At 45.8% G+C, this 25,316-nt stretch overlaps 1 protein-coding gene across 9 annotated transcripts in view; it reads right to left on the bottom strand.

Annotated features, from left to right (window-relative positions):
* Positions 1 to 25,316, bottom strand: part of Fbrsl1 (fibrosin like 1) — an 85,550-nt gene that overhangs the window by 39,382 nt on the left and 20,852 nt on the right. For 8 of the 9 annotated variants that reach the window (XM_038346069.1, XM_038346070.1, XM_038346074.1 and 5 more), the window contains exons 3-4: positions 11,053 to 11,157; positions 9,192 to 9,227 (exon numbers count right to left, since the gene is read on the bottom strand). In XM_038346069.1, the coding sequence (XP_038201997.1) occupies positions 9,192 to 9,227; positions 11,053 to 11,157 (141 nt within the window). The remainder of the gene's footprint in view (positions 1 to 9,191; positions 9,228 to 11,052; positions 11,158 to 25,316) is intronic. The other variant, XM_038346078.1, reaches the window with a different exon arrangement.

The following is a 25,316-nucleotide window of genomic DNA, read 5'->3' as shown; positions in this document are numbered from 1 at the left end:
AGGCAGGAGCAGCACTGTCCTTTCTGTGTGAACGTTACTCTTACAACAATATTCAGAGCAGTACCACTGTCTCACCACTAAAAAGAATGAAAATTCATGAGGATCTTATAGCCAGAGTTACTTTACCATGTTGAGCAAGAAGGAGGGACAGAAAGGAACAGGAGGCAGGCCTCCCCAAATTCCCACAGGTCACCATACCTGAGCCAAAGCAGGGCTGCAAGAGGCTTAGACAGTGCCAAGTGTAGATTGGGTTTCTGCCCAGTTACCATGCAAGAGCTGCTGTAAGATATTACTTCAGGGCTGTTTGGGATAAGGAGGCCTGGTCCTGCTGACCAGCTGAAAGATGCTCCAATGGCTACCTGCAGAGGCCCAAGGAGATACAAATGAAGCAGAATAAAGAAACCAGAGCATTAGAAGATGCAGGTTTAATGGCCATAGTGTGCACAAGAAAGTCTCAGGATAGTCTATTGAGCCTGGCTCAAGAATGGGGTAAGGTCTCAGCTACAAGGATATTGAGTACCAAAGGTACCACTCAGCTGTATAGAGGTTGCCTGAGGCATGTACAGGTAGCATAACATACAGGTGTTCCACTGGCTCCTGCTGACCTGGTATATTTAGTGCATGTGGCTACTTTATGGTAGGCATGAACCCTCGGATATATGCATATGTATCTTAGCATTAGTGCTGTATGCCTGAGTGTACCGCAGTAGCTGCTGAAGCTAGACTTCACACACAATTCTTGGCACTCTGCTTCTCTCCTCAACTCCTCTCTGGATCCTTTGAGGGTGATCAAGTGCCATGTCCTGGGCCTCCAGCATTTGAATTCCAGCTCTCATACAGGTTTAGAAGGAGCAGCCTGAAAAGAATCAGGCAAGGGAATGAAGACTACACAGCCCCGTCTAGGAAATGCATTGCCTTTGCAGGTATGGAGTAGGAAGAGGCTCAGCTCCATCTGTGTATGTTCTAATTAGCAATCCAGCTAAAATAAGGAGCCATGAGTTAATGTGGACTGCCCTTATAGGACTCTGGGTGACTAGTGAGGAAGTCACATGTTGACCTCAGCACTGAAAAGTAAAGGACCTGCTGTGGCTAGTCAGCTAGCAGAGGCTGGGAAGATAGTTCGGGGCCCAGAACCAGGTTCTAGGTTCAATCCAGTAGAAGCACATATAGGACTGGTAACAGTTAGTTTAGGGTAAAGCCAGGCAATCCAAGCATTGCTATACAGTTCCCACATGCTACAGCCAAGGTGATGGCCAATCAGAGATCAGGAGGTGATAGGCTGAACATCCCTGCCCAAATGATTTCCCTGTACTCCAGACTATAGAAGATAGCTGTCTCTTGGGCCTCCATTCAGTGGTTGCAATGGAAGGTCTTGTGATGCACACAACAGACCCAACCTCAGAGGGAAGGTTAGTCATGGGAGACTGAGCATGTACTGCTGAAAGGAGTAGAGACAGGCTGCTGTGGGACAATGGTCTTGCACACTGTAAAGAATTGTCAGTTGTATTGGTTTAATAAAATGCTAATTGTCCAGTAGCCAGGCAGGAAGTATAGGCGGGACAAACCAGAACAGGAGAATTCTGGGAAGAGGAAAGGCTCAGTCGGCCAGACACAGAGAAAGCAAGATGAGAATGCCTCACTGATAAAAGATTAGCCACGTGGCTAACACAGACAAGAATTATGGGTTAATTTAAGATGTAAGAATTAATAAAAAGCCTGAGCTAATAGGCCAATCAATTTAATTAATATAGACCTACGTGTGTTTCTTTGGGACTGAATGGCTGCAGGACCAGGCAGGATAGAAACCTCTGTCAACAACAGGCAAAGGGAAAGACCTGGGGAGGCTATAGAAAGGTGAGAAGGGTGGGAGGTGGCCAAGATTGAAGACCAGTGATAATATGATGGGCATGATGGAGCCACAGGTAACAGATTGAGCTGAGATCAAGGTAGCTCTGCTAGATTCAGGCTGATGCAGTGTACTTTGAAATGGACCAATATGACTTGACAGACTAGATGTAGACACATGAGAGACATGGACACAGCAGGACCCAGTACCTGGGGGGTGGGTGGAAAGAGACATATATATATGGTCTATATGTCTATATACAGTCAACTTCCAAGATGGCGTTGGCTGGGAAAGGACAGGACAGGGCCATAGGGTTGGGTCAGTAGGACTTCTGCACAGGTTAGCATGTACAGTCTACCTGATCTTCCTTTTCCCTTCTTTCCCTAGCTGAATCTCTGGCAGTCACTGGTACAACCCAGATGGGAATGACATGCCTCATTCAGGTACCATCATATACATGGTCACTAATGTGGAAACCGAGGCCTATAGGGATGGGGTTAATCCCCAAGCACAACTAGGGGTAGTTGAGTCCTAGATTTAAGTTAGGCCCTTTGCCTAGTCAATCCTCTGCATGAGGCCATCAAAATCAGCCTGATTAATTATGTAGTAGTCAGCAAGCCTGAAAACTCCATTTCTGTCTACTCCGCTCATTCACTTTCTGAGTGTTTAGGCTTTAAAACCAAACAAAGCACTAACTACACAATTAACAGTCAATTAAGTTATAGCCCATATAGGCAAACCAATTGTGGGACCATTTGACCACTCATGAAGCTATGATCTCTGGGTATGCACCCAACCCTCTACCAGTTTCCTCTGTAGCCTGAGACTTCAGTACAGGAGGGCAATGAGGACAATGGCCACCCACACTGGCATCCTGCCTCCTGCCAAAGGTGCAGCCTGTTCTGTCAGCCTGTTCAGGAGCCTTGACTATCATCTGGCATATCAGTGAGACATGGAGCAGTATCTTTGAGGGACAGCCTGGGGAAGAGGACTGGCCAAGTCAACCTAGAGAGAACCTAGTAACCTCTACCCTGCCTCAGCCCCATCCATAGACTAGGGATCCAGAACAAGTTGACTCCCTACCAGTCTGGCTTCTTCTATAACCAGGCTCAGCACTGTGAACCCCCTTCCTTAGCTGTGAGATCTAGGCTCCAGCTCATTTAGCAAATGCTCATGGCTCTGGTGGCTCAGCAATAACGTCATCTGCCTCTCATTGAGACAATTCTATCATGAAGTCAGTCTAACAAGGTGAACAAGCCAGAGGATGATGGCCTGAGCACCAGAGATTTGTCTGCAGAGTGCTCTTCCTTACTCTGTAAAGAAGTTGGAGGGCCCTAGAAAGGGTACTTGCTCAGCACCTTACATCATTCTGGAATGTTCCAACAATTTTCACAGAGCTGAAAACCTGTGAATTTATGCTCGAAACCAACTCTGTTCTGAGAAATGTTACTAGTTTTCTCAGATTGTGTTTACATAACTGCAAGGAAAAGCTAGACAAGAGTTCCCTATATATTCTCTGTGGGGTCACCCTCTGGGAAAGCAAAGAACACTGTGCTAGAACTGTACCACAGACACTCCTTATCTGTCTGCTCCCTAGGGTCATGTGTCTGGGACACATGCTAGTTCTGCCTTTCAGACTCAGCCTGGCATTCACCACACAAAGGATTCTATGTGATTTTGCTTGGAGCTTCCTTCCTGTTTTCCATTCATTTCTCAAGGGTACACACTTTCATTTTAATTGTGTTGTTGATTTTTAATTGCGTTGATGATCTTTGTGTTCCCAACATACAGTAAAGGGTATTGCACAAACTGTGACAATGTTGCTTAAGTTCCACCCCACGCTACACACACCTAGATGCCCCTCCATTCCCCAGCTGTCGACCTACTCTGGAGCTATCTAGGATGCTGGATTACCTTCCTGGCTCCTCCTCTTGCAGAGAACCTGGGTTTGGTTCATAGCACTTACATTGTATGGCTCAAATCCACCTGTCACTCCAGCTCTAGGGGATCCAAAGCCCTCTTCTGCAGGCACCTAGAAGTACATGGTACACATAAACTCACACAAGCATACACACACACACACACACACACTAAAAAAATAAAAATTTAAAAAATGAATATAAATAAAACTCTTTTTAAATTGCTCAAAGACAAGCATCATAATAATCAGCTAATTATACCCTGTGCAAGGTACCAAGGGGACTTTTCTGGCAGGTACTGCTTCCTGGTAGGATCCTAAGCGCTTCTGTACCTGACCTTGAGGCCTGCCCTTCAACAAAAGCATCTTCAGTCTACTGTAGCTGTCAAGATTGGAAGAAGACAGTGCTATTTTCTCCTCATTACATCCTATTCTCTTATAAACCCTCAATGGCTCTCTTACAGTGCGTCACAGCCAGATCTTCCTCTGGGTTCCACTGCCCCGGTGGAACCTTACCTCCACAGCTTTCTCATCAGACTTCACCTGCCTGTGGGTCCTCAAGCAAACCTAGGCTTCTACTCCAAGGCCTTCCTATGGCCACCTTTAGGCATGGTTTACACATGCCTGCTCCTGCCATACTATGTAAACAAGACTATACCTGCCTGGACCTTCTGCTTCTTCTCTCATTCACTACTCATAATGAGCCTCTCTACATGCAGTACTCAGAATGTTCTGGAAGTGCCCATGCCCAGCAGGTGTGGAAGCTGCCTAGCACCTGAGTTGACAGGAGCAGTGTGATGGAGGCTGGAGGCTTATCTAGCCTGTGAGATGAGAGTCGCTAGGTCAGCCATGCATTTGTTGTCAGTAGGACTCTGACACACAGGAGATACTCACTGAACGCTTATTGGAGGAGGAAGAGGAGTAAAGAAATGAGTAATTCCTTTCTCATCTCTGTAGCTAGGTTCCTACGATGGGAAAGACTGCAGAACAATGGAGGCCACAGAGAAGGCTGTCTGGGGGCTACCAGGGCTCCTGAAGGTGCTCCAGATACCAAGGTAGAGGGTCTAGGCAAGACACTCAGACAAGGAACAATATTTCTCTGTGTAACAGTCCTCACTGCCTGGCTGTCCTAGAACTCATGGCCTCCTGAGTGTTGACCACCACTGCCAGGCCAGCAACAGGTCCTTTTCTAACACTGACAAGATACTTGGGGAACTTTGGGCCAAACTGGCCCACGGAGGACCCTGGGTTGTGTGTGTCTGAGGGATAGGAGGGAGACAAAGGTCTTGGACCCAGCTTACTCTTCTGAAGCCAGAGCCTTGCAGGCAGCTTCTGTAGCTTCTTTGAGCCTTGAGACCCCATCTGGAGAGCAGGGGTAATATGAGAAATCCAACTCCACCTTCCAGACTAGCTAGGCCTCCAGTATGCACTGGCCCCAGCACTGGCCATCTCAGCTCCTCTATGGCTACAACCCTCCTCTGCTCCTGCTCCTAATGTCTGCACTTGCTGGGCATGGGCACTTCCAGAACATTCTTAATCCTGAGTGTAAGGAGGCCGACTGGTGTTTTTATATATAGAAACTGTTCTCATTTCTTTTTTACAAAAGAAGCCACTCAGTCCTGCTTTGCAGGAGACAGCTCACACTCTGGGCTGTAAGCAAACCAAATTAAGAAAATCACTCTCTGACTAATTTTATGGCATTAACAAACATTTGATGGTGTATTGGGAAGGCAGTGTCTAGCATTTTGGATGAAAGCTTTAAGGATGAGCAATGACTAGGGAATTTTCTGAGGATAAATCTTAGCAAAATTCACCTACTTTAAATACAGTTTGCAGAGATCTCCTGAGTAAACTGGGAGCATGGGAACCATCGGTGAGGGTTGAAGGGGAGGCAGGAAGGGCAGCAGAGAAAAATGTATAGCTCAATAAAAACAAGCCAACAAACAAACAATAACCAAAAATACAGTTTGCAGTCTGGGGTGTGTAGTTTAGTGGAGGAATGCAGCCTAGCAAGTACAAAGCCCTGAATTCAATTCCTAGTACTATAAAATTAATTTTTAAAAAAGTGCAACCTGAAGCCAGGTGTTGTGGAACAGACTCTTTGTTTAAATATATAAAGATGATTGCTGCATTTGTTTGTACTCCAGAATAATTGTTTAACTATGTAAAGATGTGTTTCATTTGTCTAAAAGGTGTGTTGCTATTTCACCTTGCCTGCTTAAGGCACCTGAAAATAAATAAATAATAAAAAGCTGAATGGCCAGTAGCTAGGCAGAGGAGGAATAGGTAAGGCCTGCAAGCAGAGAGAAGAGAAGAGCCACCCAGCAGGGGTGAGCAAGCAAGACAAGGAGGAAGCAGGAAAGCAGGACGGACATGAAGAAGATGAGGCCAAGGAGCCTCGGGGCAGCACACAGATTAATAGAAATGGGCTAAGAAACAAGCCTAAGCTAAGGCCGAGCAGTTATAATTAATAACAAGTCTCTGGTGCTGGCAGTCCATGAAAGCCTGCTTCAGCCAGGTATAGTGGAGCATGCCTTTAATCACACCACTGGGGAGGCAGGTTAATCTCTGTAAATTCAAGGCCAGTCTATATAAGTGGGTTCCAGGAAAGTGAGGGCTACATAGAGAGACCTTATCTCAAAACAAAACAAAGCAAGGTTAGAGATACATAGTGATGTCACCGAGCATGATGATACTGTGGGGCAAGAAGAGGACATGTTCAGGTGGGGGGGCATTCTCTCTCTCTCTCTCTCTCTCTCTCTCTCTCTCTCTCTCTCTCTCACACACACACACACACACACACACACACACACACACACACACACTAGTGCTACAAAGCCAGAGGTGCACACAAATGCAATGAGCACTAAGGATCCCCTGAGAAGCTAGAGAGGCACAAGAGTAATGTCTACAGATATTCAGGAATGCATAAACCACAGAATATAAAGAGAACAACAGGTACAGTACCCCACTATACATAAAAGCCACCCACATCCATAGACACATGCAACAGATATCCAGACATACACACCTGCTGACAAGACTGGGCATTGTCTCTTGCTCTCTGCCTGGAGTTCGGCTCCCACCTGAACCCATAGGACAAATGAGGTCTGTCCCTTGTGGAAATAGCTTGCAGGTGTCAGGACTCACATGGCACTCTGAAGCAGGAAATTCTACACAGGAGGACCCTAACGTTCTCTCAGTACAAGTCAGTTCTAATACACCTGCCTGTCTGTGTAAGCCTAGGATCTATGTGCAGGCTCCAGGCCCCCCTGGGTCTTTGGCTCAGAAAGAACCCTACAGCCAGTCATATTGTGGACTAGTTTGGCTCCTTTCCTGGCACCGTCTGTCACTTCTATGTGGCTGCCACAGGGGACTAAGCTACAAGCATCTGGCAAGTTAGTTGTAGGCTTTTTAAGAAAACGTTAGAAAATCAAAGTCTGGGGAGAACGATTGTATGATGATTGTGGACTTAGAAGCACAAAAGGGGCCTGGTAGCTCAGAGTAGTGGTGCTGCAGACACTCCATGGGTCTCAGGTCTGTCTACTTCACCATAGGTAGGTCAGAGATTACCTGTTATCTAACTTAGAGTAGCTGGAGAACCTCTGCCTAATACTTTAGTGTAACACAAAGCCACAGCATCAGGAGTCTGCTCCAAGATGTAGTATTCTTCCTTCCCATGGGATGCTTCAGACCCCTGGAAATTTAGATGACAGAGATGGGGCTTGGATTTATTCCTCTGCCTAAGTGCTGGCTCAGATATGAGTGTCTTGAGTCCAGTTCTGGCTGTTTGAGCACCCCCCCCCCAGTTTCTAGCACTGCCAGCAGCATCTGCTGGGGCTACTGGAGCCCTCTGCGTAATAGGCTTGGGTCAGGGTTCTTAGCAGCTTACTCCTCAGTGTCCGACACAGCCCTGGGCACAGTGCCATTCTCAGAAGCATCAGGTACAGGGGAGGGCAACAGAGAAGGCAGGTCTGTCATACCTGGGGTATCTACAACAACTCTCAAGGGCTGCTGTTCTCAGTGATCAGATGTGAACAAGGCTGCAAAGAACGGTACAAGTCTCCCTGTCAAAGGTCTCCTTAGGTGACCACATGCAGGAATCACCTCTCCACGATGTCCACAGACCCTAAGAACAAAGGCCCAAACACTAGACTTTTTCAGCCAAACCCAAGCTCAAAATGGAGCAAGGTCTGATGAGCCTTGGCCTTTACATCCTCAGGTACACAATGGAAGAGGTGGGGTTAGGGGAATGAGGAGTGCAGATGGAGTGAGAAGACACTAGGTCCCTCCTTCAGCCAAGGCAGGTATCCCCACCCGTGCTCTGGCCTCTGAAAGGTCCACTGAGCCTGAGCTGCTGACCCATTCCAATTCCTTCCTTGCTTTCTTTTCAGTACCCAGGAATTCTAGGGTAGATACCAGGGTCAGAGGAGCTGCCCCAGTAGGCCCCACTGGGTAACTAATGGGTTAATTGCATACCCCATAAAAAGCCACTGCAATTTAGAGAGTGAGCCAAGCAGGCCCTAACTGGCAGTAAATCAGGGATGAGACAGGTGGAGTCCCAGCCCTAGCCCTCCAAGGAGCCAAAACAGCAGTAAATCTACAGAAATGGCTTTTATGAAGCTCTGGGTTTTATGATGCCGTTAATGTTTCTCTTGATACTGAAGGGAAAATAAAGTAAGTCACGAGGAGGTGCAAGAACTGCTCTGGTTGGTGCCAGGCCATTCCACAAACTCAGGTAGATGAGGGAATTGCCTGCACCTGAGGTCATGCCCCTAGTGGACTGGCAAGCTGGCATCAAGCCCCCGCCCCAACCAGTTGACCTGGATATGCCTGCCCACCTAGGGATTTATGTAGTTTACTGACTGCCGTCTTGCCCCAACGGGGCTCTCCATGGGCCAAGAGTCCACTGTTTGGGCACACATTCATCCCCACAATCTTTCCACACAGGAGTAGCTCTGGACTTCTCCCGGTCCAGTCTAAGCCCAAGTCACTTCAGTACAAAGATGGAGCTGTGAGCTGGAGTAGGGCTGCTCAAATCACAGGCTTCTTTAACACCAAAGACCCTTGGTCCCTAACCAGACCCAAGAGGCAGCAGCCTGTTCAACCTATTAGCAGCAGCTTGGCTCCCCACTTCCTGGCACCCTGCTTACCTACACAAAAACCCACCTCAGGTTCCTGGCCAAAATCCTGGAGACCCTGTCTTATGTGTGTCCCTGAGCATCAAGCTTTCCATGAGTCTCAGTTCAGGGGCATGGCCACCCTTTGCCTGCCCAGCAGCTGTTGAAGTCAGAACCAACAGGATTCTAAAGGGGTGGTCCAGGGTGGTGGGGCCCTCTAGGCACAGCAGCTGTGAAACAGCTGCAGTTGAGGGATGGCCCAGAGGCAAGGACAAAGACAGCAGGGGAGGAGGGGCTGGAGACTTACTGAGTAGCCTCTCCCGGAAACCGCCTGTGCAGAGCTCTGTGGGAAAAAGTACGAAGACAGTCAGTGACAGGCTAAGCCACAGCCAACTGCCCCCAGCAAACAGGCCAGCAGACCCTAGGGGCAGTAGGGCTTCACTGGAAAGTGGAAAACAGGGCTGAGCGTAGTCTTCTGCACCAGAGAGCTTCTGGAGCCTTCTTTCAAGCAGTGGTCTCTCCTCTGGTTTAGCCATGTCAGCAGTTATTTCAATACCTCTGGGCTAGCCCAGGAGATGAGCCCTACCTAATAGAGGGAGCCCCACAGAGGTGCCCTTAGACTATCCACAGCTCCTTCAGGACTAGGATGCTAAAGCCACTCCCCAAAGTGTAGCAGGAAGACCCTTCTGGAGGAGGGTGATAGCATAGGTTGCTTGAAGGTTAGCCAACAACTATGGTGGAGGCTAGCCTGAGAGCCTGGGGCACTAGGAAGCTTCCTTCTATCTGGCTTAAGAACACCAGAACAGAGACAGCTGTATCTCAAGCTACTAGGGATTCCATAGCCCAAAGATGGGCCATAAACCAGGATTGAGCACGTGTATGTGCACATGAAGCAGAAGCTGTGGCAGGGAGGGGTGCAAAGAGCTAGGCTACTGCAAAGTGCATAGTGGGGGCTGTGAGGCAGGTGAAAACTACATGATGACTTGTGACAATAAGACAGGAGAATAGAGACTGGATAGAGCGCACAACCGAGAGTCAGCAAAGGGAAATGGGAGCCAGTATGTCAAACTGCAATCCTCCCTTCATTCAAAGCAATCCTCGACATCCTTTTCTTTGAACTACTAATAGGGCTAGGTCACTGCTTGGAGGGTGGAGCTCCCCCAATCCTACCCCTGGTTGGATCCCACCTGCCAACCAAAGGCAGCTGATGGGGTTGGGGTGGGACATACTTGGTGAATTCTCAGCTTCATGTAAAGCTGTGTTTAGAATGCAGCTTCATTTATCCTGGGCTGCAATTAGAGTGCTAACTAGGGCAGCCCTGCGGCCCCAGACAATTACCAGCCTATTTTCCCATCTTGTAGCAACAAGATCAGGAGCTTGGCAATTAAGCCTCCCTCTGAGACAGCAGGCTGCACCCCCAGTCCCCTATTTAAATGATAATGAGACACGACTCATTCAATTTAGTCCTTCAAAAAAAAAAATGTATTACCCTGAGGCCACTTCAGGAGCTGGGCAGGGTTGGTGTCAGTGGCCACGTCCTGAGCCACCAACCCAGTGGGTAATCCCTCTGCTTCTACCCCAGTTCTTGTAGTCCCTATGCTTCATTTTGGTTGACCCAGTAGGCTAGCCCTGTGACAGGCTCCAGACCCCTTCCACCTGGCTTTGTGGCTGACTATCCCAGAGACCTGGTACCCAGGGGCCTTTCTTAGGGACACTGATATAGCCCCAATTCTGATCATTGCATGTGCACCCCTACCCTGCATCACCAGCCCAAGGTACCTCAGGACCCATGGCAAGACATGGTCTGACACCTATGGATTCAGACACATTTGTGGAGTCATTTCTACCCAGGCATTTCACTGCAGGATGCTGGTATAGCATCTGCTCTAGGACACAAGGATGTCCACCTTAGGGTTCCAGAGCCAGATCTCAGGCTGCTACGCTGTGCACTATGAGATACTTAATATTCCAGATGGGCTCCTGCCAGCTCCTAACTGCTGTCCTTCACTTAAACCCCTCCTACTGGTGAGGTCTCAATTTGTGAACAACTGCTTTAGAGAAGGCAAACTGCTAATTGCTCATGAATGGCCTCCATGTAAACTGCCAGGCATGGTCAAAGCCATGAGACACCTGCAGGAGCCACCAGGATGTCAGTAATGGGTACTCACATCGCTCAGCTGGTCCCGGGAGTTGCTATGCTGAGAACTGGACGCTTCAAGGATACTGTCATCGTCACTGTTCTGGTCACCCCCTCTGGCCATGGTGACCTTCATCTGGGGACAGGGAGAAAAAGTCTCAGGCAAACATGCACTTACCAATAAGACACCCTGACCAGGGTCACACCCTCCCCACAAAAGCCACTGGGAGTAGGCTCATTCCAGGGCTGGATGTGCCAAATGTGGCAGGAGGACATTTCCCTTTAACTGGGGGACATGGGTTTGTTGGGAGACAGAAGAAAGAACAAAGAGAGGTAGGACCAGGAACCCACCTGACTGAGTACTTACAAATTCATCACCAGATAGAACAGGAAAAAAATGCATCAAGAAGCTACACCATCACTGGCTCTGTCCTTGATTCTTCCAGTCATTGACTCTGAAGGTACTGCAGGGGACTGAGCGGCTACAAACCAGGCCTGCTCTCCCTGCCCTTCCCTACTACATCAAGACATTACACCCATGCACCCACAGTGCCTCCTTCAGTAGGCACACTCACTCCTTATGCATGTGACCTTGAGCTACTTAGCTCCTGGATGCCTTGGGTTTGCCTTTTGCCGTTTGCAGGGCAAAGCCGTAGGCACACACAAACATCTCAGGGGCCAGCTGACACTGGTTATCCTTAGTGCTTAGCACGTTCTGAGACTGCTGGCTATTTGGAACAGCCCTTAGGACAACCCATTTCACTCTCAGCTCAGAAAAAGAAAACAGGCTGAGGCATGCTGACAAATATCACTGGCCTTGGCATTAGATACCAGCACCAACAGGAGCAGCCAGTTACACAGCTGGGTTCATAGCATCCTGGGACTACTTGTGCAAAGGCCACCTTCTGGCCCCAGACACAAACACAACTGTCCAGGCATGATGACCTCACACTTCTGCCTGGTATAGGTCTGCGATCTGTTTAATGGGAGATCATTCCCACATCTTACAATGGATGAGCTGGGTCTCCTCATGAACAAACTGGGTGCAGTGTTCATTCAGCCAGCACGAGATGCTGAGGGGCTATGTGATTGCATGTAACCATTTGTCCTGCTTCTACCTCTTTCACCTCCCCTGGTCTCACATTCTAGAGCCACTGATATAGTTTTGGCTAAAGTCCTTAGAATCCAGCCAGTCATTTCACCAAAGCATGTGCCAGCCCTGGAACTAGTTTAGAGCCTGGAACTGGCTAAGCTTCCGAATCTGCCAACCTCCCGCAAGCCCCAGACTTCCAGTAATCCAAACCCCTTTCCTCCCCCCAGAGCTAACAGGGTACCAAGGCTGAGACACTAAATGGATGTTAGTTCATGACCAGATAGCTAAATGGGGGCCCTCTCACCCAGGAAAATGTATAAGGCCCTAGTGAAGTGAAGGTCATGTCTTAGGGGCAGAGTCTAGGTAGTGTGCAGATGAACTAGCCTGAGGAGCTGAAGGTGATCATAGTCACTGACTGAATTCCCCCATTGGGACTTTTCATCACTGGACCCATGGAGAATCTACTGGTATCTATGTCATCGGTTTGATTGCTTTGAGGGTACTCTCTCTTCTGACCTACAATGAGTGGACAAAGACTCACTGCCAACTCATGAGGGCTGAAATACACACCTATGTAGTTGAACTATGAGTACACAGAGCATGCTTTCTGCTTGACACATACATGCAGAAGTCATCCTTTCTGAGTCAGACACTAGAGTGAGTGATGTACCCTATGATTCCATGATAGAACCCTGTAGGTGGGGTGGGCTGGTATCTGTTATCCTGTCTTCAGGGTTGAGAGCCCCATTCCCTACAGTTTTACAGAGCTGACTGAGTCCTGTACTGTGGAAACCACTGTAACCACAGACACACAGACAGTTGCCACCTACTTCTAAAACCAGGTCATCCAAAACAGCCCAATCTGTTTGCCCTTTGATCTTTCCTGCTTCTTCCCCACTTTGAGAGTCTATTAGCTATGCCAGAGGCTGGGAGATGCCATGCTTCCATCTCCATCTTTGTGTGAAAGGAGGAGGTGAACTATTATTTTGTCTTTTTTTTTTTTTTTTTTTTTTTTGGTTTTTCGAGACAGGGTTTCTCTGTAGCTTTTGGAGCCTGTCCTGGAACTTGCTCTGTAGACCAGGCTGGTCTCGAACTCACAGAGATCCTTTTGTCTCTGCCTCCCGAGTGCTGCGCCACCACTGCCCGACATGTGGAAGAATGAGATCAGTATACCTGGACCTCTGTATATGCCTGAAGCCAGAAGATGACCTGCTTGCTCCAGGAGGGCAGATGAGAGTACCTGTACTTACAACCACCTCTGGACTTTGTAGACCAGACACCAACCTATACACTTATCTGCTAGTTCACTCATCCACCCATCAATCCATCCAACTCTTCAGCTAATCAGTCAGCCAACCAACAAACCAACTAACTAATAAACCATTAACCAACCAACAAGTCAGCATTCCCTGGGTAAGTTCTTATACATTGGGCTCTTTTGAACAATGGACATGTAGACATATACCCTCCTCTTATGGAGCCTTCAAAAGCACATGACTTCCAGTAAATGTAAGGGGAGAAAACGGAAGAAAGACAGCCGCAGGGGAGGCAAACTGCAGAGAGCAAGAGAGGATCACCAGAAAGGCAGGCAGGCCCACTGCTTACGCTGGGCAGTGTTTCCTTTGTTCTGTAACACAACCATTTGATGGACAGAGTTAGGCTAGATGTATGCTCCAGTTTGGGAGGCTACAGACATGGAACGGAGGTCAAAGCTAGTCCAATCATTTAAAGTTTGCTCCGGCAACAGTCTAGGTAACTATGGCCTACATGTTTCTGTGCAACCTCAGCAGCCCAGGAGGTCTACAGGGAATGGTTAGAGGCCAAGCCCCAAGGAGGAAGCACAGATACGGTACCTCCTCACATAGCTCTCTTGTACAGCCACAGGCTGAAACTTCTGAGCAGCTGTTCTCTTGGGCTTAGGTGTGGAGTCTATGCAACTGCACATTCGCCCCAGCTGGGCACAACCACATTCAGTCTCTCTCTCTCTTCCTCATGGCCCCTTGTGGGTTCTGAGGTCACCTCTTGAAATCACAGTTCTTTTATCCAGCCTCCTATAGGAACTTAATGTATACATTATCTTGTGTATGTATGTGTGAGTATGCAAGCCATAGTGCACATGCAGAAGTTAGAGGACAACTTGTGGGGATCACTTCTTTTCTTTCACCAAGGGGGTCCCAGGAATTTGAACACAGGTTATCAGGCTTGGCAGCAAGTGCCTTTATCCACTGAGCTACCTCTCTAGCTGAGTAGATTTGATAATTTATAATTTTTTAGATTTATTTTGTGTATAAGTATTTTGCCTACATATATGTCTGTGTACCATGTGCTAGAGTGCCCACGGAGACCAGAAGAGGTCATCAGATCTCTGGACCTGGAATCACAGATGTTTGTGAACAACCATCTGAGTGCTGGGAACTGAATCCAAGAGTCCTCTGGAAGAGCAGTCACTGCTCTTACCACTGAACCACCCTCTCTTGTGCCAGGTTTTAATTGTTCTTAGCTATGTATTTGCCAGACAGCAACATGAGCCCAAGGCATCTCTGGACAGCACCTGAAAGCTCACATACTCACACATACATACACCTTCCCCTACTCAGCTGCAGGCTGCACATGGAAGTGACTGTTTTGAGGACTGGTAGCCATGTACACTGCTCTCCCAGGCAGGAAACATGTGCTTTATCCTGGTGCTCAGGGAACAGAGCTGGCCTGACCATGGGTTGGGCCCTGAGCCACTTATCATTGAAGATGAAGGGCCTAGAGTGTCCTCTCTCACTTGCAGGAGTTAGAAAGTCTACCAAGACTCTGACCCAGAAAGAAGCACACATGGACACACATGCTACATGTACATGACCCAGGTTATCTATGAAATGTATATGTACTACCCAGTGTACACACCTCACCTGCTCCTCAGACACCATCATGTTCTAGAGCACTTCAAAGGGGCATCAAGGCCCACTGGACCCCAGAATCCCATTTTCAGGCTGAGAAGACACACAAGACAGTAGGAACAGTGACCCTGAGGAAGTGCAGGGCATGACCTGGATGGTGTACATGAAAGTCTGATGAGTCACACACAAGCTGAGATATTTCTAGGGAGACATGCACAACACCTCAAACTGTTGCATGCTTAGACAAATGCTTAACTTATGGTCCCAATAGTCCACATAACCTCTGCACTTGCAAGATGGAGACAAGGGTGGGACAGTTCACTTCCTGGATTGAGGATGAGGAGTAAGGCTGCCTGGCTGCTTTCTGTTGTAAGCCCTGGGAAATCCTTGCAAGGGGCAGCAGCTCTCTCAGGCATCACAGACCCAGAAAAGGCCAGAGGTGGAAGAGTGGTTAGGTTCCATATAACGTGAAAAGCCAACCAACGTAAGACACTCTGTAGCACTGCCCTCCTATACATTCAGTACGTCCTGTATACACAAAATGTCTAAAGTACACACCGTGCATGTATGGTTCTTCCTGTATGCCATAGGTACATTTTGAATACATGGCATCCATGAGCATAGTATATCCTGTGTATACAGTGCATTCTATAGACAGAATGTACCATATGTGCATGGTGTGTTGTTGGGGCAGCTGGCCCAATCCCTGCGTTCAGGGGCGTGGCTGCCCCAGCGGAGTAGCATACCCCTTAAATAGGATCGGGGCGCTGGAAGGAGCCCCGTTTGGTTCTCCCCTGCGTACCTTCTGCTCCGCTGGACCCTTGGTTCTGTAAGTTTCCTTATTTTCCCTTGTATTAAAACTGATTTATTATAAAGGACTATTGTGGTTATTCCCTAACCCCTATAACCGCTGGTACCTTTGCCGGTACATTTGGCGCGTACATTTGGCGCTCCAACGTGGTGACTAAATCCACTTAAAAACCTTACGTACCGCTCCGCACCGAGGGACCAGACAAAACCGCGGCTTGCTCCGGCCCCGAGGCGCGTGAGGCCGTCCAGCCGCCGGTTCCCCCTCCCTCCCAGACTAAATCGTGGCTCGCTCCGGCCCGCGCAGCGCATGACCCCCGACCAGCCGCCTGTCGTTGGGAATCCCGCACGAGCGCGCTTTCCCCATTCCCTTGTAGGGACCCGAAGCTGATATTAAGCTAGCAGATCGCTACCCGCTCGCCCGCCAGCTGTTTGTGCAGCTTTTGCCGAGGTTCACCGTTGATTTTAAGCTACCTGAACATCGCCGCCTCTTCCCCAGCTACTGTGCTCTGCGCGGGACGCCATCTTTGGTTTCCCAAAACACGTGAAACTCGGTGCACTGCGCCATCTAGTGGCAGACAACGGTAATTACAGGTAATTTTTCATTTGATCGAAAGCAAGCATTTAGATTGAAAATGTCTGATAATATCACTATTAAAGGATTCTATAATTTGTTTAATTACACGATGACTGAATTTTTGAGCGATACAGATGTGGTTTCCTTTGGCTGGATATTTACAGGGCTTGGTATCTTCTTTATTTTTGTTTGTTTCATTACAACGTGGTTGGAAGATAAAAAGGAGATAGAGTCCTTACAGGCAGGAGCTAAAAAACTAAACAAGGACATAACTGGTTTGGAAAACACTAATAAACAGCTTGAAAAGACGGTTGCAGCTCTCGAGGAAAGGAATAATAGACTTTCCTCTAAGATGGCTTTGTTACTTGAGAAATTTGGAACTTTCGAGGAGAAGTTTGAATTTCATGAGGAAAGGAATAACAGATCTCTCTCTGAGATGGCTTTATCACTTGAGAGGAAAATTCAAGGTATGGAGTCAGGAACAGCGGATCTGAATCATAAGTTACAATCCCTGTCGGTAGAAACTGAAACATTATCTGAGAAGATTCGAACCGTTGAATGTATTAACAAGACTTTATCAAAGAGCTATGAAAGATTGCTGGACAGAATTTCAATACAAGATGGCACCATTCATGCCATGAAAATTCTGTCCAAGGATGAGACGTTATCGGTGTTGGACAAACTTCATACCCTTGAATCCTCTATGAAAGCCTTGGAACATAATAGTGGGCAAGAGATTGAGGCATTGCAGAAGGCAATGGTAAATAGATTTGAAAAGATCGAGGAAATTATGGACTCTCATGAACAGGAGCAAATAGTACAAAAGAAAGTCCCAACCCCATCGATAAATAGAACTCTCCGGGATAGCTTCAATAGAACTCTACCTATTTTCCCAGTGATAACTACAGAAAAGGTGACTGGTTCTAAAAACCCTAAGATCACCAAGGAGTATACATGGGAACCCATCCGTATGAATGATCTGAAAGAAATTAAACAAGCTGTTATGAATTTTGGGATGCATAGCTCCTTTGTTAAGGAGATGCTAAAGTCTTGGTCCCTTACAATTAACCCCACCCCTAGGGACTGATTGGACCTAGTCTCAGCTGTTTTAGAGAACGGACATCAGTTGAGCTGGAGGTGCATGTTTAGACAAGAGGCTAGGCTTTTAGAACAGCAGGAAAGATCAAAGGGAGTTGACATCACCCTAGATCAAATTATGGGTGAAGGACTTTATTCTGATCCTCTAGAACAAGCTAATTATGTTGAACACACTCTATCCATATGTACTACCGCAGCCTTGAAGGCTTGGGACAGGGTTCAAGACCCAAGACAGAGAACGGAATCATATATCAGAGTTAAACAAGGCCCGAGAGAACCATTTGTTGACTTTTTACATAGACTAACTAAAGCTGTACAAATAGGAATATCTGACCCAGAAGCAAGGCAGGTAATAATTGAGTCCTTGGCTTATGAGAATGCCAATGTAGAGTGCAAAAGGGTTTTGACGCCTCTAAAGATCAGATCAGCACCCCTGGAGGAATGGGTCTTACATACAATGAATATTGAATCGAATGAGCTTCACGCCGATACGTGGGTAGAAGAAGCCATTGCCAACGGTAGAAGGAGATATCAAAATACCAAATGTTTTAATTGTGGCAGAATGGGACATATGAAACGGAATTGCAGACAAAGGACTTACAGAAATAATAATAATAATAATGCCTTTTCCAGGAATAACAGGAATAGAAGGCCTCAGCCTTCAGGGTTATATAGGAGATGTGGGAAAGGTAGACATTGGGACAGCGAATGCAAATCATCAAGAGATAGGCAAGGAAATCCGCTGCAGGCGGGAAACGCCATGGGGGGCCTCTCGCAGGCCCCCATGGCGAATGTGGTCCAGTCATTTCCCGTTACAATGGAGAACATGCCTTGTCAGGACAATTAGAAATCCCCATGTCTGCTGTTGGAAGCAAAAATAGCCCAAAAGATGAATTACATGTATTTTGGCAAACTTCTATAAGTGATCAAAGACCAAAGTTAAGAGTGTGTGTAAATGGCATTTTCATTACTGGCCTGCTGGACACAGGAGCGGATGTTAGTATCATTACTCCAGAATCTTGGCATCCGTATTGGCCACTACAGGATGTAAATGTTCAACTTTTGGGAATTGGGACCCTATCTCGAGTAAGGCAAAGCACGAGATGGGTCGAATGCATCGGTCCTGAGGGACAGATAGGAAAATTAAGGCCATATGTAGCTAATATTGCAGTAAATTTATGGGGTCGTGACCTATTGCAGCAATGGAATACTCAAATTAACATTCCTGCTGCCTCTAGAGCATATATTTCTGAGGAAAACATCAAAAGGTATTACAGATGTCGAAAACCAGCCATTCGGGCTGTACAAGAACACAAACCAATGGATGCCCCTCCAGAATCACCAACGGCCCTACCTCTAAAATGGTTGACTGAGAAACCGATATGGACAAAACAATGGCCTTTATCTGAGGAAAAGTTGCAAGCTTTAGAACAGCTAGTACAAGAGCAATTGGATGCTCAACATATAGAAGAATCTACCAGCCCTTGGAATTCTCCTGTATTTGTGGTTAAGAAAAAATCTGGTAAATGGAGAATGGTGACGGATCTCAGAGCTATAAACAGGATTATTCAACCTATGGGCTCTCTGCAATCTGGACTTCCTTTGCCTTCTTTATTACCAAAAGGATGGCCTCTCATAGTTATTGATTTGAAGGACTGTTTCTTCACCATACCTTTACAAGAAAAAGATAGAGAAAAGTTTGCCTTCACAGTGCCTACTTATAATAACTCTCAACCTACCAAGAGATACCAGTGGACCGTCCTCCCACAGGGCATGTTGAACTCTCCTACCCTATGCCAATACTTTGTGAATCAACCATTACAAATAATACGCAAGATGTTGCCCAAATCCATTGTTTATCATTATGTGGATGACATCTTATTGTCTGATTCAAACATGGATACCTTAGAGAGACTGTTTGAAGAGGTAAAAATAGTTCTACTTAAATGGGGATTACAGATTGCTCCCGAAAAAAATTCAGAGAGGAGATTCTGTTGATTATCTAGGTTATAGAATAGGTTTACAAAAAATTAAGACACAAAAGGCACAAATTAGAAGAGATCAACTGCAAACTCTTAATGACTTTCAAAGGTTGTTGGGAGACATTTCCAGCCTTCGACCGGCTGTTGGGATAACACCTGATATGATAATTCACTTAAACAAAACCTTAGATGGGGAAAGAGACCTAAACAGTCCCAGAGAATTAACAGCTGAAGCAGAAAAAGAACTGACAATGGTTGAAGAAAGATTGCAAGAAGCACATGTGGATAGGGTGAATCCAGAACTCAGTTGTATTCTCCTTATATTGCCTTCAAAAATTTCTCCTACAGGAATTTTAATGCAAAGAGATGATATTATCTTAGAGTGGATCTTTCTACCTCATAAGCCAAGTAAGAAATTAAAAACCTATGTGGAAAAGGTTTCTGAACTAATCATAAAAGGCAAATTGAGACTTCGCCAACTAGCAGGCATAGACCCAGCAGAAATCATAGTGCCTTTCACCGCTGATGAGATACGAAAATTGTGGGAAGATAATGAACCATGGCAAAGAGCTTGTGCTAACTTTTTAGGAGAAATTAATAACAACTATCCAAAAAGCAAAAGGCTTAACTTTATAAAGAGAACTTCTTGGATTCTTCCTCGAATTGTCCGTGATGCTCCAATAACTGGAGCCCGCACGTTTTATACTGATGCTAATAAATCAGGGAAGGCAGGCTACAAATCAGAAGACTTGAGCAAGGTGGAACAAAGTCCTTACGATTCTGTCCAAAAGGCAGAGTTATTTGCCATTCTTATGGTGCTAAGGGATTTTAAGGAACCTCTTAACATTATTACTGACTCACAATATGCAGAAAGAGTTATCTTACATATTGAAACTGCTGAATTCATACCTGATGATACTGAACTAACCTCATTGTTTATCCAGGTACAAGAAATGATCAGGAACAGACTTTGCCCTATGTATATAACACACATCCGATCCCATACGGGTCTGCCAGGTCCTTTAGCACGTGGCAATGCAGATATTGATCAGCTATTGATTGGTAGTGTGCTGCAGGCTTCCGAATTTCATGAATAGCATCATGTCAATAGCAAAGGCTTGAAGAAAGAGTTTTCTATTACATGGCAACAAGCTAAGGAGATTGTAAAGAAATGCCCTACTTGCTCTTTCTATAACCAAGCACCACTGCCTGCAGGGGCTAATCCAAAGGGCACCAAAAGGAATGAAATCTGGCAGATGGATGTGTTCCATTTTGCAGAATTTGGAAAATTAAAATATGTACACCATACCATTGACACTTATTCAGGATTCCAATGGGCAACTGCTTTAAGCTCAGAAAAGGCCGATTCAGTAATCACTCACTTATTAGAAGTCATGGCCATCATGGGTATACCTGCATAAATAAAGACGGATAATGGTCCAGCTTATGTCTCTAGAAAAATGAAACGGTTTTTTGCCTATTACAATATTAAGCATGTTACAGGCATACCCTACAATCCTACAGGTCAAGCAGTCATTGAAAGATCAAATAGGACTATAAAGGATATGTTAAACAAGCAAAAGGGGGTGGAGAATACCCCCAGAAATAGATTACATAATGCTTTACTAACTTTGAATTTTCTCAACGCTAATGAGAAGGGGACAACGGCTGCAGAAAGACATTGGATAATGGAAAAGTCTGTTGAATTAAATCAACCAGTTTATTTCAAGGATGTGCTAACCTCACAATGGAAGCCAGGGGATGTGCTGCCTTGGGGAAGGGGTTTTGCTCTTGTCTCCACAGGAGGAGAAAAATCGTGGATACCATCAAAGTTAATAAAGGTTCGGTTTGAAGAGGAGAAGCCCCTTGGAAAAGAAAAATAACAATTCATGCACAAGGATGGTGAACATACTGATGGTAAGATACCTATAGTTCGGGGGCAGGGTTCTTTTCTTATCCCCACAGCAAGAAGCTCACCTTCAAAGGACCTGAGGGACCCTGGATACCTTGAATATTGATGAATTGGAACCAATTGCAACCCAACAAGGATCAGCATTAACATTGGGTAAGCTCTGTGAGTATAAAAAACAATTTTTGAATGTGTGTCAATATGCATTTCTTCATAGATATTTAGAGCTGGTTTCTTGGAGTTGGACTCTGGCCCAGTCCCTCTCCAATTCCAAGCTTGTTTATAAGAGATTTATCAGAGTTTCTGTCTCAGGTTAGGAGTCAAATTATGAGACAGAATATTAATAACAATAATGTTGATAATGGTACCAATATATTTGCCTTCTTTGCCTTCATTCACATCTATGGTTGTCTTTAATGCACCTTTCTTTGAAGATATGCACGTATACGCCTGTATGTGTCTTTGTAGATAATGCTTATCTCTCTCGCAACAAACGACAAAAATTTTTCTTCAGTAATCTTTGCAGTTTCCAGGATGAAGACGGGGCCCCGCGACATCAACTCCAACTGGTTATTATGACGTCATGTTTTTGTAGCGCTAATATTTGGCCTGTTTTTTGGTACCAATTGCACAGAACACTTTTGAATGGTGCACATTTTTGACAACATTCTGGCCTCATTTTCTAAAAAAATTCAGAGGCTGGACACATTTTTCCTAGATGAAATGTTACCCTGGGTATTCTACCATCATTTGCTTTCACAGGAACCCCTGGGAAGAAAAGTCGCCCCTATGTCAGCTGGAAGCAATCTTGGATGACGACGCCCCCCCCTCCCAACAAAGTTTACCCTCAGATTTAGGGACACTAATTGGTGGCTGGTATAGGGTGGTCGGGTTGTGGAAGGCTTTATATGGACTCAGGGGTATAAATTATGTGTATATATATATATATATATATGTATATATATAAATATATTAAAAAAACGGGGGGGGGAGGGATTAACTGGTGATCTGAAGGAATAATTGATTTTTGTGAGTTATTGTTTTTTAAAAAAAACTATATGAGTGTTGATTCTTGTATATTGATATATTGAACATTGTATGAGAGTATGATACTACCTCTGTTTGAAACAATTGTTATATTGACATTGTTTACTATATTGCAATGTACATCTCTACCTCTGATACTATTTATGTAATGACATTGTTTACTATATTGCAATGTACATTTCTACCTCAGATATTATTTATGTAATGACCCTGTTCACATTTGGAAATCATTGTCTTCATTTATTGCACAGTTGTCTATTCTATTAGTCATACAGTTATATAAGTGTTGAGAATTATATGTTGGTCATATTTATATTTAGGACAATCAGGTTTTTTAGACACATAGAGGTTGTATTTAGTATAGATAGCATAATCTTCAACCTCTTTGAAGAGCTGTAGAACATGGCCTTTAATCTAACCTAGAGTTTTGTATTTATGAGACACAATCACTCCTAGCAACAATGCTCTACTCCGGAGAGAACGTTGAGCACCAAAGACACTCCACTGGGAGTTTGTCTTCTACTTGGCAGAACTGGCCTTGGGCAAAGAAAAGCCCATACCTCCATTACTGACTAAACTACGAAATATCCATAAGTGGATAAAACAGAATTGTCTTATCTTGCCAAGACAGGATAGGATTGTTCTATTAAAGGTTCCTTGCCGTTGTATAATGGTATGTCAGGTTTTTTCAGGCCTCAGCCAAAGTTGGTTGCCTCAACATTGCTTTCAAGACTTCGTGTGGTTGCCCAGGTAGTCAATTGTCTCTGTCTTGTGTTGCACATTTTGGAAGTTTCTCGTTTGTGCTTCCTGGTTGCTTTGGTAATTTTACTCTCCTTCTCAGATCTTTGATGGGGTTGAAGATTAGATAATGGTAGCTACCTTCTAGATTATTTAGACTTCCCAAAGTAGAGTGATTAGAAAAATTTTTTTGTTATATACTCCTCGCCTGATATTGTTTACTTCTTGTAATTTTATATGATCTGTTCCCATTGTATATAGTTGTATTTGGTTTCTGAATCTGTCTTATTTAGACAAAAGGGGGAGATGTTGGGGCAGCTGGCCCAATCCCTGCGTTCAGGGGTGTGGCTGCCCCAGCGGAGTAGCATACCCCTTAAATAGGATTGGGGCGCCGGAAGAAGCCCCGTTTGGTTCTCCCCTGCGTACCTTCTGCTCCGCTGGACCCTTGGTTCTGTAAGTTTCCTTATTTTCCCTTGTATTAAAACTGATTTATTATAAAGGACTATCGTGGTTATTCCCTAACCCCTATAACCGCTGGTACCTTTGCCGGTACATTTGGCGCGTACAGTGTGTCCTGTACACACAGTACATTCCATGTATGCTGCTGGCCCTCCAGCAGCCACTCTATGCCTACTCTTCTTGGGGAGTTGACCCCTGCTCCCACATCCTCAGGTCACTGACCCCTGGTCCTGCTATAGGCAATGGTCATTTGAAGAACTCTTAAGGTTCCCTAGATATAGCAAATCTCAGAAGCTTGGCACTGGCCCAAATTACCCAAGTAACTAATGCCCTCCTGTAGTGAGCTATGCCAAGAGTCTATAGTCACAGTAACCCTGATTCACTTCAGCAGAACAAGACCATGCTGAAAGAGACCGAGCTGTACTTTCTCTAATGGTCTCTGCTCCCTGACCTATATAGGCCCTACTCATTTGTCAGTTCTGGGCCCTGGCTTCGCGTTGTCTTCCTAGAACAAATGCTGATACAGTAAAGAACCTCAATTAGCACAACAATAAAACTCAGCTTTTCTGTTTTGTTGTCTCCAGGCCTGATGGTCTCCTACCCCTGACCACAACACTCACTGACCATTGTGGACTCCACCCCATACTTCCCTTCCACAGGTACCCAGCTGTGGCTTCAGACCGGGGTATTCCATATAATCCTCTCTTCGGAACTAAGCTTTCACGTCACCTGACCAGGAGGGGACCCATCCCAGATCTTCCTTGCCAAGACACTCCATTTGCTCCTTTCCCCATCAGATGTCATTGTTGTTTACTACTGTCCTAGTGCAGGATGGGGAGATAGATGGCTCAGGTTTAGGGTTAAATGCATCAAGCTTCTTTACATCCTTCTACGATTCAAATAACTAAGTTCTGTGGTGAGGTAGCACAACATGGCAAGGGCATGAGGAGGGAGAAACAAGACAGAGACTAGCAGGATTTCAGGGACCCACAGTGCCCTTCAGGAGCATGCCTCCAATGATCCTACTAATCCTCCTAATTCCTCAATTCCTCCTACTAAGCCCCACTCTCTAGAGTTTCCACTGCGTCCCAGCAGTGCCAAAGGCTGACACCTTTAGCATATGAGCTCTGAGGGGTGCCCCGATCCAAACCACAACATGGCCTTCTTTCATTTTCATAGAGATCTGCAGTGGAACCACTCCCACCAGCCTGCACTCTGGGTCCTGTATGTCCCTTCCTGATACCAACCCAAAGATGCTTCTCCATATAGCTGTCACACTCAGCCCCCGCTTGCTCTACTCTACTGCAGTGGTTCTCAATCTTCCTAATGCTGTGATGATCCTCATGCTGTGGTGACCCCCAATCATAAAGCTATTTTGTTGCACTTTAGAGTTGTAATTTTGCTACTGTTATAAATTGTAATGTAAATAATCTGATATGTAAGATATCTGATATGAGCAATCCCAAGGGGGTTGTGACTCATAGGTTGAGAACCACTGCTCCTCTATGTCTTCCAGACAGAACTGAATTTCATACAGAAAGTCTTGTTTCTTGCTGAATCCCAGGACCTGAATATAGTGGCTCATGCAAAAGAACCAGTTCCTGAGAGGGTACAAGAGCTGAGGGATAGGATTACTATGATTGCCCAGCACAGCTAGTCCAAGGCTGCAGGGAACAAGGTCCTGGTTGCCCAGAACC

The sequence above is a fragment of the Arvicola amphibius genome, chromosome 10 (genome assembly GCF_903992535.2).
Source record: "Arvicola amphibius chromosome 10, mArvAmp1.2, whole genome shotgun sequence".
In the NCBI taxonomy this organism is placed as follows: domain Eukaryota; kingdom Metazoa; phylum Chordata; class Mammalia; order Rodentia; family Cricetidae; genus Arvicola; species Arvicola amphibius.
The sequence above is the reverse complement of the archived record's forward strand: the minus strand, read 5'-3'. Positions and strand labels throughout refer to the sequence as shown.